Source organism: Eurosta solidaginis, chromosome 5 (genome assembly GCF_040869045.1).
Source record: "Eurosta solidaginis isolate ZX-2024a chromosome 5, ASM4086904v1, whole genome shotgun sequence".
Classification (NCBI taxonomy): domain Eukaryota; kingdom Metazoa; phylum Arthropoda; class Insecta; order Diptera; family Tephritidae; genus Eurosta; species Eurosta solidaginis.
Genome location: NC_090323.1, coordinates 44,585,733 through 44,604,529, shown reverse-complemented (window position 1 = coordinate 44,604,529; position 18,797 = coordinate 44,585,733). Strand labels below are relative to the sequence as shown.

Genomic DNA, 18,797 nt, shown 5'->3' with positions numbered 1-18,797 from the left:
GCTAGAGTGACGACCATCTTCCTGGTTAGTTTGCTTTCCTTTACTGCGTGTTTAGAGTATTTGACTTTAGGAACGCGTATCGCCGGACAATGGCATAGAGGTTCAACGCCTTTTTGAGCATATATCTGAGAACCTCTTTGTGATTTTTTTATAATAAATAACTCACCGAAAACCTTTTTTATATATAGCAAATTTGGGACTTTTTGATAGCGAATCTAAAACCCGTCCAAGCCAAATTGAACATTTAGTGGTCAAAGAGAGGCGTAGCAACTCATACTAGCGCGTACCTTTAGTTTGTGGTAGCTGCGCACATGCCTCAGTGGCACAAGAAAATTTTGCAGTCGACAGCCCGCCCACGAAGCAGAGAGCTTATGCTTACTCCACTCGACTCTCACACCTACTAGATTTTGACCGCACAGTTTTCATGCAGAACATAACTCCGCTGGAAACACTGTTGTATTCCATCGAGCCCGCAAACACAAATGGTCGGATGAGAAATGTTGCGTCTTCTAAAAAAAAGAACGCATGCATATGAACGAATATGGAGCTAGGCTCCACCTCTGTCCAAACATCACGGGTTGGCGGGCTTCGATCAAATTAAGAGATGGAACATTGTATAGTATATTCTTGGACCATTTGGGACTGCTTCCGACGGTTTCGTGAACATTTTGGAATGCCTTCAGGAAAACTTCGAAATTATTTTAAGAATAATTTCGAAATGATTTCGATGCAATTTGGGAACACTTCTGGATTATTTTCGGAAATCTTTCCAGACTTATTCGGGAAATTTTAGGCCTGTTATAGAATCACTTCAGTGGTATTTTCATAATCATTTTGGCACTATATCGGGACCGATTTGGAACAATTTCAGGATCACTTCAGGCTTATTGTAGGTATAATTTCAAAAAAATTCTGGGTTATTTCAAAACTATTTCGAACTTATTTCTGTACGGTTATGGATCATTTAACGATAATTCCAGAATTATTTATCGAATCACTCTTAATATAAATCCCGCTTTTAGTTCCGACCGTCTGATAATGTTATGTTTGTAATTTTGCCTGTATGTATTGTGTTTTAACGGGATTTCGGTAGTTTATCGGGTTTATGTCCTTTCGGTATTATGAGGTGCATCGTAATACAATAATTTTTTGAGTTTTCGCAGTAATTTACCTCCAACGTAGTAATTATGTGTTTAAATAGCAAACTTTTATAAATTTTGGGGTATACTTTCCTTTGGCGCTCACTGAATAAATTTTTAAATGAAGTCATAATATACTGCCCCCTCTATTGCCCTCCTGTTTTCATCATCACATTTCCACATTCCTAGCATACCATTAAAATTTTCTTTTTTTACATTTTTACAGAAAAAAGCTAGCATTTCAGCAGATGCGGATATAACAGCACTGGCGCGAAAATATAACTCACTTTTATGGTCACCAATGTCGTTGTTTAGTGCACGACAACCGCAGGAACAACAAACACAACAACAACAACAACAACAATTCATACAACTGGAAATAGAGGAAACACAACAATCAATCAGCGATTGGCAATCATCAAATACAACCGAACGAAAATCAACAGCAACAACAACATCAAACGCATCAGAATTATTATCGCCATTACAAGTTACAATGCATCATCTATCGAATAGTAGTAATCATAGTAGTACTATATCAAATTCATCATCTTTTTCATTATCCCCCACCACCGCAAACATATTAACATTATCTGGCTCATCCCTAACCACAACGAACTCTCTGAAAGCGAAGGCATCAGCACGTCATGCTCGTGAACATTTTAGTACACAAAATGATAAAATGTTTGATATAACGAAACAAAGCGCCAACGCTACTCAAACAGTTGTGGTTTTGAATGATACAACAACAATGCTAATAACGAATGCCACAACACCTCAAACATTGCAGAATTCAAGCCCTGCGTTATGTCCAAACGTTGGCGATGTTATCAAAGGCACAAATCCATTACCCGTAAATACCAAATCGTTTTTTGCATGCCTTATTTTGCTAAGTATTTTTTGTTGTTGTTGTAACCACTTTGGTGTTTACAGAAAAATAGTTTTTTATGTAGTACATACCCTGCAAAAATCGTGGGTACTCCATGCATGCATGTATGGAGTACTCGCTATGGACCAAGCGACTGCTCCAAAATAAACCACAATTCATACAAAAAATATGGTCCAATTAACATTGCGATGTCCTAGGACTGGACCATATACTCCAGCTCCGCATTACAACAGAGTAATCCATGGAGTACCCACAGTCCAATAAACATCGTGTAGTGATTACAATCGTTAAAAACGAGCAATGATCGGCTTACAATATGTTCGTGTAGAAACATGAGTTGGTCCATTGCTGCATTACTGTGGAGTTTAAATGTAAGTACTCCAGTGGACCACATGATTCAACGATTTTTGCAGGGTATAGACTAATTGCATGCTTATTTGCACAGTTCAGATATTTTTTTTCACCTTTAGGTTGTTTTTATACTCAGCGTGCTTTGCACACAGAGTATATTAACTTGGATTGGATAACGGTTGGTTGTACAGATATAAAGAAATCGATAGAGATATAGAGTTCTATATATCAAAATCATCAGTATCGAAAAAAAATTTGATTGAGCCATGTCTTGGCAAAAAATAGTTTTGAATCATGATATTTCACTTATCAAGTTTTATTGTAAGAGGAAATGGGGAGACCTTTTTTTTAAACGGGAAAAAAATAATTTATCTGAAATGAAATGTACAATTGAAGCTCACACTGATTATAAAATGTTCGGTTACACCCGAAATTAGACACCTTTACTTGTTTATTTGTGGCTTTGATTCTTTAGTAGTTTTCCCTATAGCGGCCTCTTTGTATTTTTTTTTTATTATTTGCATGCTCCGCTTCCTTTTAGTAAATTTATTAATAAGTTTTTTTTACTACTTCTTTGAAAAATGTTCACTGCTAAAACAATATTTGCTCTTTTACCTAAAATATTTTTAATTAGCAAAAATATGTATATTTCTTATCTAACATTTTTGCATGCCTTGCAGTTATTGAACAGAATTTTAATAAACTTTCTGCATTAACATTTCATTCCATTTTCATGAAAAATTTACATCCACTTTTAAAATTAAATTAGGGGTATTCTCTCTGTCTAGAAAACATCAAAATCGTATTGGGTTTTCCATTTTATTGTCAAGCGTTTGTGAAATATTCTCTACTGTTTCTACATTTCTATATCCAAATCCATGCAAATTTGAATACAAAATTTATAAGTGTAACCCAAATATTGAAACTTAATTTTTAAATTTATACTAGCAGACCCGGCAGACGTTGTTATGCCCTAAATTTTTCCTATCTGCATACATTTTAATACACTTTTTCCGTCTAACTCTGCCCTCCCCCCACCCTTCTTCACTTTTCCTGATCCTTTTATTCATTCCTCCCTCCGTCTTTTTCGCTTCATCTATCTCCATATTCGTCTCATTCTATTTCTTTCTCGGTCTCCTTCTCCCTTTTCTTTTCTCTCACGTTCTTTCATTCTTCTTCATCCCTTATTGCCTGCCCCAGAGGGTGGTATGTATTTTGTTCCAGTCCCAGTCCCAGTCCCATTTGGAGTCTCAGTTCCAGTCCTAGTCCTAATCCCAGTCCCGGTCCGTCTCTGGTCTACTTCCCGGAAAAAAGGATCGTAAATACTAATATAGGCAAATTTATATACCTAATTTCAGGCAAATCGAAAAGGACGTATGTAAATAAATATGTGGGTATTATTAATTCAGGTCCCTATTTCGGGTTTGCATGCATATTTATCAGTTTTTCCAGGTTGATGCCACTAAATCGAATATCACAATGAAAATTACTTTAGAGCTCTCAGCAACAGCTTTCATTTCATATCCATATTACCCACACATTATAGGGATATACGGGTCCACCATTTGGCCTATATCTTGAGACCCTAGTCACCAAGCGGTGTAATATATTACTCTGTACTAAAGCACTCATCAACAGCTTTCATTTGTTATCCATATTCTATAAAGACATTCTAGGAGTACCCTGGTTTGAACAAAATCGACCGACGCATCTCTTCAAACACCGGCGACCAACTAACACACATTTTAGCCTTTCCTTTTATATATGGGGTATTCCATCCCATTTCGACCAATTTTGAACCCGACCCCTTTAGAACTGGCTGAAAGTTTTTCTTCTTTTTCTAGCTTTCGAAAGACGTTTTTCAGAATTTTTCCATCCAACTCAAAAAAAGTTATGAAATTAAAAAAAAACACCGTTTTTGTTTTCAAAATGCTATAACTATTTCAAAAATTGACCGTTTGGGATCTTTTTTTTTAAATTTGTTTTTAAATGTACTTTTCGGAAAAAATACAAAAAAAATTTTAAAGTTTTTTTTTGTAATTTTTCAGTTTTTGGAGATTTTTCGAATTTCGCCATTTTTTTTTTCTCATAAAAAACTGCATTCAATTCTGCAATCATCCCCACTAATCCCGGAGTGGGCCGATTATTTTTATTTTTTATTTAATTGAAAAAAAAAACTTTAAAAATTTTTTTGTCGTTTTTCCGAAAAGTACATTTAAAAACAAATTTAAAAAAAAGATCCCAAACGGTCAATTTTTGAAAAAGTTATAGCATTTTGAAAAAAACAAGGTTTTTGTTTTTTAAATTCATAACTTATTTTGAGTTGGACACCGTTTTTGTTTTCAAAATGCTATAACTTTTTCAAAAGCTGACCGTTTGGGATCTTTTTTTTTTAAATTGTTTTTAAATGTACTTATCGGAAAAAATACAAAAAATTTTTTTAAGTTTTTTTTCAATTAAATAAATAAAAAAAAAAAAATAATCGGCCCACTCCTGGATTAGTGGGGATGATTGAAGAATTGATTGAAGTTTTTTACGAGAAAACAAAAAAATGGCGAAATTCGAAAAATCTCGAAAAACTGAAAAAATACAAAAAAAAACTATAAAAATTTTTTTGTATTTTTTCCGAAAAGTACATTTAAAAACAAATTAAAAAAAAAAAAAAAACACATCCCAAACGGTAAATTTTTGAAAAATTATAGCATTTTGGAAACAAAAACCGTGTTTTTTTAAAAATTCATAACTTTTTTTGAGTTGGATGAAATAATTTGAAAAAATTCTGAAAAACGTCTTTCGTAAGCTAGAAAAAGAAGAAAAACTTTCAGCCAATTCTAAAGGGGTCGGGTTCAAAATTGGTCGAAATGGGATGGAATACCCCATATATAGATTTTTATTTTTCACACTTCACTATAATATTAAAACGAAATGCAGATATTCATTGCTTTTGAAATTCGGCTTAAAAATTGCACATGGAACAACTAAATACTCTCCTGAATTAAACAAAAATGTCTTAGTACTGCTAAATCGCGGGCCCCCAAAGAAACCCCGGGTCGGGGGGGTAATACCCCCGTTCCCCCCTTCGCCAGGCCTGGTGATGTGCTATACTTGATATCGTTCGCTATAACATTGTTTATTGATAAGCACGTTGTTTAATTAACCACCAACCAATTACACGGAAGTATATCCGCACCACCTGAAAATATGAGTGCCGGCGCGAATACGTAACATTTTATTATTACGTATAGACATGTAAAAAAATTTGCAATAAAATAATATTGTGACTATAAATTGAGATATAACCTATCCTATATTTCAAGTTAGATCAAACTACACACGGGGCGCAAAACAAAATCAAAATCGGTTCAGTAGTTTAGGAGTCCATCGCGGACAAACAATATGACACGTGATTTTTATATATAAAGATAAAGAAGGACGTACCTATGTTTGTATGCAGCTTATGAACTCCGAAACTACTCCGGCGATTTTATTCAAGTTTGCAAAAGGGCTTCAGAGCAACCCGATAGTGTTTCTGCGAAGTTCCTTTCGGGGAAGTGAACCAGCGACCGATTTATTCGAACAAATTCTATTCATGGTTGGATTGGCCTGAAAGTTGGTACATAGGTAGACTTTTGCCCACATTACTATTTGCGGTAGGTTTTTTTTTTCGGGAAGTGGGCCAGAGACCGATCTATTCGAACAAATTCTATTCATGGTACAATTTGCCTGGAATTCGTTATATAGGTACCCCTTTACGTAACTTTTTTCGGGAAAGGGGACCAGGGACCGATTTATTGGAACAAATTCTAATCATCGTTCGATTTACGTAAAATTTGGTGTATGGGCAACCCTTTGCAAAGATTAGTATTTAAAATAGTGTAACGAATTTGGGGATTTCTGGTAATTACACACCTTCTGCTAACGTTCGAATAGCTGAACTGTGGAATACTCCAATAACTCCAATATTCGGTATTGCATAATGGTCTTTATTTAAACTACTCTGAGTATAGTACAATTATACTTCACTTCACAACTAATAACGTGTTTAAATCTAACTGACTACTGATTCCTCAGCTTGCATTGCTTTTATATTCTCGGTTATCTCGTTCGCCAATTCTCCTAAGGTCTAGTTGTTTCACGATCATGTGTTCTAGGATAGCTGCACCTCATGCTTGGTTACCCAGATATATAGGTATATTTGTAGTTTATGCTTTCCTTCTAGCCATATGCGTGTATGTGTGGCTAACTACTTATTGTCTTAGCTGATGCCTACATATTTGTATGTGAGATATTCTTCGTCGCCTTCTATGTACGTAAGTGTTGCTTGCCTTAAAGTGGCTTCTTGCTGTTTTTGTTGTTGTGATTACTTACTAACAGTATACTGATGCTAATATTCGCCACATTACTTTTTTTCGGGAAGTGTAGCAGGGACCGATCTATTCGATCATGGTTCGATTTACCTAAAACTTAATATATGGTTAGCGCTTTGCCTACATTGCAGATTACAATACGTTTTTTTCGGGAAGTGAAAAAGCTAATGGTATTTGAATATATTTACTATATCTTAATATATAAAAAACACGTGTCACACCTTTGAGGCCAATGGACTCCTAAACTACTGAACCGATTTTGAATTTGTTTTGTGTGTAGTTTGATCTAATTTGAAGTGGGAGTGGAAATGGGAATGAAAGTAGGAGTAGCAGTAGAGGAGTAGGAGTGAGTTTGGGAGTTTCGAGCCGCTGTAGACATTAATAGGAGTGAGAGTTGTAGTTGGCGCCCCAGCGGATAAGGGGGTTAGAATATACCCGCGGTAGGTATGCCTGTCTTAAGAGACGACTAAAATACCAAATAAATTCAAGGAGTTGTGTAGCGCAACCCTTTCAGGTTGCCAGCGCATTACATAGCGTCTCCAAGCCCAATTGTCAACCTCACCTATCCGTGGTAAATCCTGTTTCATTAACAGCCGAGGCTCTGTCGTCCCCGAGCTCCTCATGGATCTAGGGAGTGGGAGGGCAGGATGGCCGGATGTGGTCATAACAATTCCCGAGATGGTCGGGCTTGGTACCGGAACGTACCGGATCTACATCCGGCAAAGGACTATCAGCATCGATAACACTCCCCAAGACCTTCGGGGAGTATCCTTATCGCTACAACGACAACAACAACAGAGTGGTAGTTGGAGTAAGAGAATTAGTGAAGTGGGAGTCCGTTTGGATTTTTTGAATGGGCGTGCAAGTGGGCGTGCGAGTAGGCGTAGGATAAGGAAAAACAAGCGGTATGCCAAACTTAATAAAATTGGATGAGAAAGAGAATCATAGCGATGGAAAGAATGGTTCCTTTTCCAAAGTAGGCAAACCGATTTCCAGCAGGACAAAGTCTACTGGGTTAGCTTATTTCTTATAAGAGGCGATCGGTAAACTACGTGACGCTTATTTTGCGGCTTCTTCCTTGTTTGACGAATCACTAAGCTTGCTCCCTTGCGTCCAGAATAGAGCGTGACGCTGACCTATACAACAACAAGGCACGCCAGACGCTTCTTCGCTGCGTTTTTATTTCAGCCACAAACTGTCAGGACGGGATTTAAATGTTTTTGCCACGCAGAGCGGCATCTGCTGAACAGTTAAATTTTTGCTGGGGAGCTTTTCATGGCGAAATATACTCGTAGTGTTTAAATAAAAAATTAAAAAAAACGCTTCTCCTGGGCCTTTAATGTAGGACCTTTGGTGTGTATTTTTACAGGATTAAGAAAATATGGTATGCCGATAGGGTAAATACAATTATAAAAAACCGGTCCATGTAACGCCTTTTCCTGGCCAAGAACCAAATAGGATATATCTGTGTAGTATGCAGTACGTATAGTAACCCTTTTTATGAGGGGTAAGTGGGATACAAAGAGGGAAAAGAACATTAAAAAGAAAGTTAAATGGTGCAAGAGGGCTGCAACAGAAGCATGAAACAGTGAGGAGAAGCGATATTGAGAAGCGATATTGGGATAGTCGAAAAGAAGAGGAAAATTATATTGGGTACAGAAAGAAGAATGAGTGAAGAGATAATTAGAAAGTGGAAATTAAAATATCTGAGAAGGAAAGTGGAGAAGGTAAAGATGGAATAAGAAAAATTTAGGGATACGGATTTTAAGACGGAAATGTGTTGGAAAGGACCAAGGATATAGAGTGAGGGGATTGGACAGAAAAAAGGTGCTGGAAGTGAGAGGAAAACGGACGCCAAGAAGAAGAAGAAGAATAATAAAGAGGAAGGAGCCACCCCATAATCAAGGATAATAAAGATAATCGTCAATGTGGTACAGCGTGCGAGTAATATCTTCATGAGTACAACAAATTTCTTATGATGATCTTCGTATGCACACTTTTCAAGCTCAAACAGTTAATATTTGCATTAAATATTTATAGGATTTCAGGTCAAGTATAATATATTCAGTAAAAGTCTATGCAATTTCTACGAAAATGTAAATTGTTATACTTTGCTTTATTTAATCAAAAAATTGCTGACGAATGTCACTGCCATAATTTGCTAAACCTTAACATATAAAGCAAATACTGAAATAGATAAATAAATAAATGCATACGAGTTAATATTCATATAAATATATATATAACTACTAAAACAACAATTGCATTCTTTTGCACGCGAGTTGCAAATTGCTGTGCACAAATTTTGATTGTATGCATACATATTTACGTTGCTGCTAGTAAGGCTCAAATTTGATATATATATTTTTTGAAATATATATATTTTGCATACATGTATGTATGTATGTGCATATCATTACTAATTTGCATGCGCCTAATTTGAAAATTGCCAATTCGCGTTTGCATTTTACAAGCGCTCATATAGTTAAATGTTTGTTTGTATGTATGCACTTTTGAAATTTATACAAGCTTTTTGCATGTGCATTGTACTCTTTAAACGTTTATTGAATTAACATAAAACAAATAAGAAAATAATTATAGTATTCATTATAATTCGTTTCAAAGCAAATAATATCGGAAATCGAATTCATGTTTATTAGGGCGTTTCAGAAAAACATCGGTTATTTAAAAGATCTTTTTTTTTGTTTTGCAGAGTTGGATAATGAAAATGAAAAAAATTTAATTTTCTTACTCTCTATTATGCATTTGGACGCTCCTTCCCCCTTCAGGGAGTCGTATTGTTTTTTATTTGAAAATCAACAGACAGACCAAAAACGGCAAAGTTAAATTTTCTTTTTCTCTATTACGTGTTTCGACGTTCCCTTGTCTTCTTCAGGGAGTTTGTTTATTACGCCTTTCTTGAAAATGAAATGATGTACTAAGTTTGTCATCAATCAAAATTGTATGTCCTTAAAGGAGAAGAGATAGGCGCACCAATAGGTACACCGAAATGATCATAATTAGGATCTGAGTTGATTTAGCCATGCCTGTCTGTCTGTCTGTTTGTTTGACCGCAAAGAAGTTCCTAAATATTTAAGATATCTTGATGAAATTTAGTAAACTGGTATATTTGACTGTCTGATTGATCACTTGTCGCAACGGACCAGATCGAACCACTATAGCAGGTATCCCGCATACAACCGAGTTTTCTAAAAAGACGTTTTTTTTTATTTATTCCTCATATTCAAATTTCACAGGATGATTTCATACAAAGAATTTTTTGTTGCCTGAAAAAATTGTCAAGATCGGTCTCATAACCGCATTTTGACCGCTAGAAGCTTCACATTTTTCCAGATGCTCGCATCCGATTGTTTAGATAAGAGGATTCACGTAATTCCTTCCTCATTTTAACAGCCAGAAGCTTGAAATTGCACAGGATGTTTACATATAAAGCATAAATTATTGTCTTAGAACATCATAAAGTTCCGTCGTTTACATATAACTGATCGTTCAGAATTTATAAATTTTCGAAATTTCAATACACTATTGTTCAGCTCCATTCTTGAGGTCTTCGGCACAGACGAATACAGTCCCGTCCTTACTTGTTTTTATTTGAAACTATCAAGTCACCATGCAGGCAGATCAAAATGTTAACCGGGCTACAAAATATACAAAAGTTGCTTAATCCCGACAACTTGACATGCCAACCAGGCCCAATTTAGGAAAGTTTTCTTAATAATAGAACATATAGAGCGCTAATATCTCAATCCGGTGAGTCAGTATTTTCTTTGACTCAGGTACTGGGAGTCCTACTTCACCGTCCATACTTTCGGTTGCCATTGCTCGCAAATGTCAGCAAGAGATTGCAGCACCTATTGTGACCTCCGAACAGAAAATAAAAATTAAAAACATCTTTATTAAATTTTTTGATTTACTGACTTATGCTGCAGTCACCATATACGTAAGTTTATCTCTTCTTTTATTACCATAGGCGGGTTCCGATAAAAAACCTTCTTAGCCGGAGCGGCATCTTCCATTCGCATAAAATGGCTAAGCCAGCGTAGCCGCTGCGTTTTAATTCGCTGGACTATGTTGATGTCTGCGCAAAGCTCGTACAGCTCATCGTTAAATCTTCTTCGGTACTTGCCATCGCCAATGCGGTGAGGTCCATAAATCTTTCGAAGAACTTTTCTCTCGAGTGCTCCCAGAGCCGCTTAATCTGATATTGTCATGGTCCATGCTTCTGCACCATATATCAGGACGGGTACAATAAATGAAAATGATTTACGTTTGCCGAGAGAGGACTTTACTTTTCAATAGCCTACATAGTCCAAAGTAGCATTTATTGGCAAGTATGATTCTTCGTGTTAGTGCTGGTTCCCAAATAAACGAAGTTCCCAAATAAACGCTGTAACACTAGTTGAAAACTTACGGGTGTGCTATATATAAGGACAATTCCTTATTGGATATGAATCCGGTACGCTCATATAATGTTGCGCTCTGTTACTAACCCGACTGTTTCTGGAAATATTCTTTTGACCCCTCCGGGTTTAGATTTTAGACCTGTTTACGATAAGCATGTCTCCTGCAACTCCAAAATATTTGAGATCTATGCAAAAAACGAAAGGAATTAATGTAGCCCTGGCTAATACTTCATTGAACAAACAACAAACTATTTATCAGCAATAAAAATATATTTTTTCATTGATTTTTCATCTGGTATTGCTCTGCTTATGGATAAATTATATATGCCAAATGCGAACAAAAAATTTAAATGATTTAAAAAAATATATATAAATAAATACTTGGCGTGATTAACCAACAAAGTTATTCAGGCCGTAGTTCCCTTCCAATTAGCTTCGTGCTACTTTTCAATTTGTGCTACAGGTAGGCGGGACGGGATCTACATGTATAACACCGACATCGAACGGCAGCTGAAAAGCAGACTAATTTTTACTGAGAAGCTTATCATGGCACAAATGCATCCGAAGTGTTTGTCAAACCACTACCGAGGGGCGGCCACGCTTAGAAAAACTTTCTTAAAATTGAAAATTCTAGATGGATAACCTACCACCACACCACGACGGACTCCGATGACTTTAATTAGCGATAATACATAAGTAGTGGTTGTGTTTAGGATGATAAGTAGAAGAAGATGGATGGAGTTTGGTACAAAGATTCTAAATATCTATCCCCGTGGGCCACCTTTCGGAAATTTTCCCGGTGAGTTGTTAGGTCTGCAGCTCAATCAATTGTCGATTAAAGCGACACGCGCTCCATCTAGCGAAAATTGTTTCTCCTTTTGTTGCGTCGCCATTAGTACCCTGACCTAAGTGGTCAGTTCTTTCAAGTTTCTAGCTCAATGAAAATGTAAGATTTCCCAGTTGTATACTGAAACATGTAAGCGACTTAATATAAAGGAAGTGAAACGGATGTTTACATGTGGGCTAAATTGTATTACATTCACCAACAATTAGCGTGGTTCGGTAAAGTCATCATCTGCGGTTACTGGCGGCTCCGAAAAGTTCATCTTGTGGTCATCGGTAATCGATGTAACCAACATTTACTTTCTGCAAATTCATCACTTGCGAATAGATTCACCGATAGACACCGAGCTATATAATTGGACTCAATACAAGGTTTCACAGATTCAAAACTTCCGCAACGCAATTGTCAACCTCACCGACCCGCAGGGAATTTTGTAACACATATGAAAATATTAATGAATCATACTGTGGCGAATATTAGCATCACTTTGATGCTAGTAAATAATCACAACAACAAAAAAGCAAGCAGCCACACTTATGTACATGTACTCATTAAAGCAAGCAGTCACACTTATATAAAACGCAAAGAAGAATATTCCACACACATAACCAGCAGCTCGGAGCGAAGAGATTATTTCGCATTCACATATGTAGTGAGCAGGTAAGAGCGAAGAGAAACAATCGTGGAGGAGAAACAATCACACATCACGTTATCATTAGCTAAGAGCAGAAGTTGCTACTCACATACACACGCATAAGTATAGCTAAATAACCAAGTATGAGTTACAACTGTAACAGAAGGCACGTTCCTGAAAAGTCTAGACCTTAGGAGAAATATGCAAACGTGGCAACAGAGATTATAAAAGCAGCGCAAGCTGAGAAATAATGGATCAGTTTGATTTAAAAACGCTATTAATGAAGTGTAATTGTGATTGTGAAGCACTACTTCCAAAGTAGCCTAATAAAGACCAATTTGAAATACTGAACATTGGAGTTATTTATAGAAGAGCTCAGCGATTCGAACGATAGAAGGTTCAACGTGGTCATGTCATATACTTCCCTATATGGTGGCGTTAATACCTTAATGGTGCTTGTTCTCGGAATGGAGGGAGAAAGAGTAGATTAAAGAAACTTTTTAAAAAACTTATATAAAATCCACTGTAAAGAAAAATAGGAATGAGACAAGAGCGAGCAAGAGAGGGAACGGAGAAGAGGAGAGGGAATAAAAAACACAGATTGTAAGGAAACGGGTAGCGAAATAGTGTATTTGAACATGAAAAAGCAAACACGAGAGCCAGAGAAAAATTTTAGGTGATGGAGTTGAACACAGCTAAAAGTAAGATTGTGAACGTGTGACAGTCATAGAACATGTGAAACTCATAGTATAAAGCTCATAGGTCGACACCCTGGCAAACAAATGGCTACCTCTGATCTGGTGTAGCGAGTCACATACAATTATTGTATTATTGCAGGGTGGTTCCCAGGCCTTTAATGTAAGGTGAAATTTTAATTGAAAAATTTAAACAAAGCTACAACTTTTATTCAAATACAGCGCTGCGTGGGTTACGTATTTCGGGAACTACCGCTTCTTTGTCAGACCATTTTCGGGTACTACAATTCGATTCCATGTACAATGTGTTGTCAAATGCAAGTGCCCTTAACCTACCACGCTTACCATGCCACTATTGCAGTTTATGAATTCATATTTTGTTCACTTTTCCAGGTCCTATCTTCAATGCACTCTTTCCAGTAAGTGTTCCTTTACCACTCATGAAATTCACATTTATTGGAAAAGTGAATAAAAGAAAAAATATTAAATGGTTTTAGATCTAAGCGAACTCTGCAAAAAATCAATATTTTAAATTTTTATTTCATTTTTTTACAACCAATTAAACTCACAATTGTAGTTTTATTGCTGCTTTCTTATACCACAATTCTCAGTTTTCTTTCTTTCTTGATTATTTATGCCTTTCCACCACCTACTCAATCGCTCGTCTAATTTGCATAATTTTCAATCAAAAATGTCCGCTAAATTTCACTATAAAATACTAACTATGCAACCCACTAACCCACCAGCCCTATTGGCAATGGGTAATATCTACTTATGTACATATGTATGTACGTATATTTCCATATATACTTGTGCTTACATACTTACATATGCACTTGTAAGTGCTTACACATATTTACACTTTAAGCTGCAGTCGAACAAAGACATAAAAGGTGTAAATAATAAAACATTTTTGCATTTCTTTTTTTTCATTTAATAGGCACCACCACCACCACCACCCCCATTGTATATTATAACACCGACGTATAAACGCGCTGAACAATTGGCGGAATTAACACGTCTTGGCTATACTTTGAAACATGTACCGAATTTACTTTGGATAGTTGTAGATGATGCAAATCACACATCACCGTTAGTGATAGAGACGTTAAATCGAATTGGCGTACCATATGAATACTTCTTAGGTGAGTAAAACGATATCTAAATGTCTAAAAAAATGCACCCTCGCCAAAGGATAAAAAAAATCGTTGGCTTAATGTGAAAATGTGCTAACTCAACTTTTACGAATTTTACAGGAGACGAAAAAAGTGAATAATATTTAAATTAAACTTCTTTTTTCAAAACTGTGAATGAAGATACCTTAATTGCAATGCTTTTTAGTGTAGAAGCTTTGAAGAAGTTAATAATAATCATGTATGCCAACCCAGCAGCTATTTTATGACTTAGCACAATTTCCGCACTCAAAACAAATTTTTTCTCCTGACTTAGCACTTTTTACTCAATATGTTTTCCCATTACTCCTCACCTTTAATGATTGAAATAAAACACTAAAACTATGTATATATTTCACAAAAAATACTATTTATTTGTCAAACTATTTCTAACGGTTCTGATCTGGACTCTTTTGCCAGATGGTGCGCAGACAATAATTTATATTTAAATTCAAACAAATGCTGTCTTGTGTCTTATTCCAAAAAAACAACTGCCACATACTTTATCTACAAATTAAATACTAAATCTCTTAATCGTTGTCAGAAGAGTAAGGACTTGGGTTTAATTTTTATCTCCAAACTCTCTTTTTCTAGTACCATAGACTTCGTTGTTTCAAAATTTGTTGCAATGGTTGGGTTCAGTAGACGTAACACCAGTCACGTTAAGGACCCTATGACGTTGACGGCACTTTATATATCCTAGGTCAGAAGTTGTCTGGAATATTGCTCAATAATATGGAATCCTTTCTATGAATCAAACTCCTATAAAATTGAGAGAGTTAAAAAAATTTTTACAAAAATTGCTTTAGGTATGCTTCACTGGCCAGACGGCCTCCCATCATATACAAGCAGGCGCAAATTGCCTGGTCTTCAGGCTTTGCATGACAGAAGAACTTTTATCTCACTCATGCTTGCCTATAATGTAATAAACTTGAGCACGAATTGCTCTGTGTTATCTAATTTCTTCATTCCATATATTCCACTGCGTGATCTTCAGCATAATAGATTATTTATCGAAATAACGCATAAAACGAATTATGCTATGAATGAACCTATAACTAGGACTATACATCTAGCAAATCGATTCAGTAGTATTATTAATTATAATAACAGCTTATATAAGTTTAAGCTTGAATTGTTTTCTCTTTTTAACTAGTCTGTAACAAAGCATGTAGTTATCGACATCTAAGAATTGAAGTAGATTATGGTCAGCGCAAAGCATTTATCAAACACCAAAGGCATGTCTCAATTGGGTGAATCCAATTTCAAGGAGTTGTGTAGGCAACCCCCTCAAGGGGTTCCCAGCGCAATATATAGCTTCTCCAACCCAATTGTCAACCTCACCTACCCGTGGCGAATCCTGTTTCATTGACAGCCGAGCCTCTGGCGACCCCAAGTTCCTCATGGAACTAGGGGGTGGGGAGGAAGGGATGGTCTAGAAGGTTTAATGTAGTCATATAAATCGTTCCCGAGATGGTCAGACTAGTACCTTAATAGTGCTTTGTTACCGGAACGTACCGGATCTATATCCGGCAAAGGACCATCAAAGCCTTCGGGGAGTGTCTTTATCGTTAATGCAACAACAACAACAACAAAGCATGTACTTTTAGACTGAATGAATTAAACATGTAAATAAGATGCGCGCACAAAGTAATGACTAGTAATTCAGATTGATATTATTGACTGGTTGACTTAGCACATTTTTTTTGAACACCTGAAGACTTAATACATTTACACATCATTGCAAACAGCACGTAAAAATGAAAAATTAAAAAATGTTTTTTTTTTGTGATAGATGTATTTTGAATTCAGTTTTAAAGCTGCATTAAAATACAGTTTTTCAAAAAAAGTGACTTAGCACATTTTCATATTAAGCTAGCGAAATAATACAAAAAAATGTTTAAGTTAAACGGTTTTCTGAAAACAATACTTACATTAAGTAATAATAATACTAAAAGCTACAAAATAAATAGGTAGGTCCGCTTTTATTTAATTGTCTGATCAACGCCCTAGATTGATGAGGAGTGCGATGACTAGTACCTAGGATAATTATTTTCTATCTTTTAGTATTATTACTACTTAATGTAAGTATTGCTTTGAATAAAACCGTTTAACTTAAAATTTTGTATTTATTTATTTTATTACTAGCCTTTACCCGCGGCCCCGTCCGCAAGGAGAAATTTAAATATATGGGCTATTCGCGTTAGCCTGCTTATCAAGTTATCTGTTTAAAATTTTGTTTTCTGTCTAATGCATTTTATTTTTGTAATTGAGTAAAAAAAAGAACTAAATGAGCTGATATCCTGATAGGATCCCAAATGATCCCGAAATTATCCAGAAAAAGCTACGAAATGACCCCCACGCTATCGCGGACAGATCCCGAAAACCATCCAGAAATGCCCCGAAAGGGTCTCCAAAAGTTCCCGGAATAGTCCCAAAAAAACCCGAAATGACAACGACACGATTCTAGACGTATCCAGAGAACCACATAGAAATGATCCCTGAAGGTGTTCCAAAATGATCCCGAAAAAGTCCCGCAATTATTCCGACGGGATCCTGAACGGATACCGAAAACCATCCAGAAGTGATGCCGGCAAGGTCCTCAAATGATGACCTAATAGTCCCAAAATGACCCTGACGGCATCCCGGACAAATCTCGAAATCCATCCAGAAATGATCTTGGGAAGGTCCCAAATTGATTCCGAAATAGTCTCGGAAAAGTCCAGAAATTACCCTGACGGGATCCCGGACGAATCCTAAAAGCCATCCTTAAATGATCCCAAAAAGTCCCGAAATGACCCTGACGGGATCCCGAAAACTATCCAGGAATGGTGCCGAATGGTTCCGCAAATGATACCGTATTAGTCGAGAAAAAGTCCCGAAATGACCCCTATGGGATCCCGGACGAATCCCACAAACTATCCAGAAATGATGCCGATAGGTATCCCAAATAATCCCGAAATAGTCCCGAAATGACCTCGTCGGCATCCCGGATGGATCCCGAAAATTATCCAGAAATGATGCCGGAAAGGTCCCCAAATGATCCCCTAATAGTCCCGAAATTACCCTGATGGGATCCCGACCGGATCCCGAAAACCATCCAGAAATGAGGCCGAAAGGGTTCCCAAATGATCCCGTATTATTCGCGAAAAAGTCCCGAAATGACCCCGACGGGATCCCAAAAACCATCCAGAAATGATGCCGGGAGAGCCCCCAAATGATCCCGAAAAGGTCCCCAAATGACTCCGACGAGATCCCGGACGGATACCGAAAACTATCCAGAAATGATGCCGGCAGGTACCCCAAATGATCATGAAATAGTCCCGAAATGACCCCGTCCGGATCCCGGACGGATCCCGAAAGCTATCCAGAAATGATGTCGAAAGGGTCCCCAAATGATCCAGTATTAGTCGAGAAAAAGTCCCGAAATGACCCCGACGGGATCTCGGACGGATCCCGAAAACCATCCAGAAATGGTCCCGAAAAAGTCCCCAAATGACCTCGACATACTCCAGAAAAAGTTCCGAAATGGCTCCGAGCGGATCCACGACGGATCGCGAAAACCATACAGAAATGATCCCGGAAGTTCAAAAACTATCCCGGAAAAGTAACAAAAAATCCCGAAATGGCTCCTACGGCATCCCGGACGGATCCAGAAATGATCTCGGAAGGGTCCCCAAATGATCCCAAAATGGTCACGAAATGACCCTGATGGATCCGGCAAGCCATCAAGAAATTATGCCGGAAGGGTCCACAAATGATCCCGAAATAAAACAGAAAAAGTCACGAAACGACCCCTAGAGGATCCCCAAATGATCCCGTATTAGCCCGAAAAGGTCCCGAAATAACCCCGACGTGATCCCGGACAAATCCCGAAAAACATCCAGAAATGATGTAGGAAGGGATCCCAAATAATTCCGAAAAAGTCCCGCAATGATTCCAACGGGATCCCGAACGGATACCTAAAATCATCGAGAAGTGATGCCGGAAAGGTCCTCAAATGATCACCTAATAGTCCCGAAATTACCCTTAAGGGATCCTGGACGGATCCCGTAAACCATCCAGAAATGATCCCGATATAGTCCCGAAGAAGTCCCGAAAGGACCCTGACGGGATCTCGAACGCATCCCTAAATGACCCTGACGGGATCCCGGACAGATCCAGAAATCTATCCAGAAATGATCTTGGGAGGGACCCCAAATGATCCCGAAAAAGTCACGCAATGAATCCGACGGGATCCTGAACGGATACCGAAAACCATCCAGAAGTGATGCCGGAAAGG

At 37.2% G+C, this 18,797-nt stretch overlaps 1 protein-coding gene across 28 annotated transcripts in view; it reads left to right on the top strand.

The window, feature by feature from the left end:
* The window catches only part of GlcAT-P (Glucuronyltransferase P), a 245,434-nt gene that overhangs the window by 182,634 nt on the left and 44,003 nt on the right, over positions 1-18,797 (top strand). For 27 of the 28 annotated variants that reach the window (XM_067786416.1, XM_067786413.1, XM_067786411.1 and 24 more), the window contains 2 exons: positions 1,366-1,992; positions 14,284-14,488. In XM_067786416.1, coding sequence (XP_067642517.1) covers positions 1,366-1,992; positions 14,284-14,488 — 832 coding nt within the window. The remainder of the gene's footprint in view (positions 1-1,365; positions 1,993-14,283; positions 14,489-18,797) is intronic. The other variant, XM_067786419.1, reaches the window with a different exon arrangement.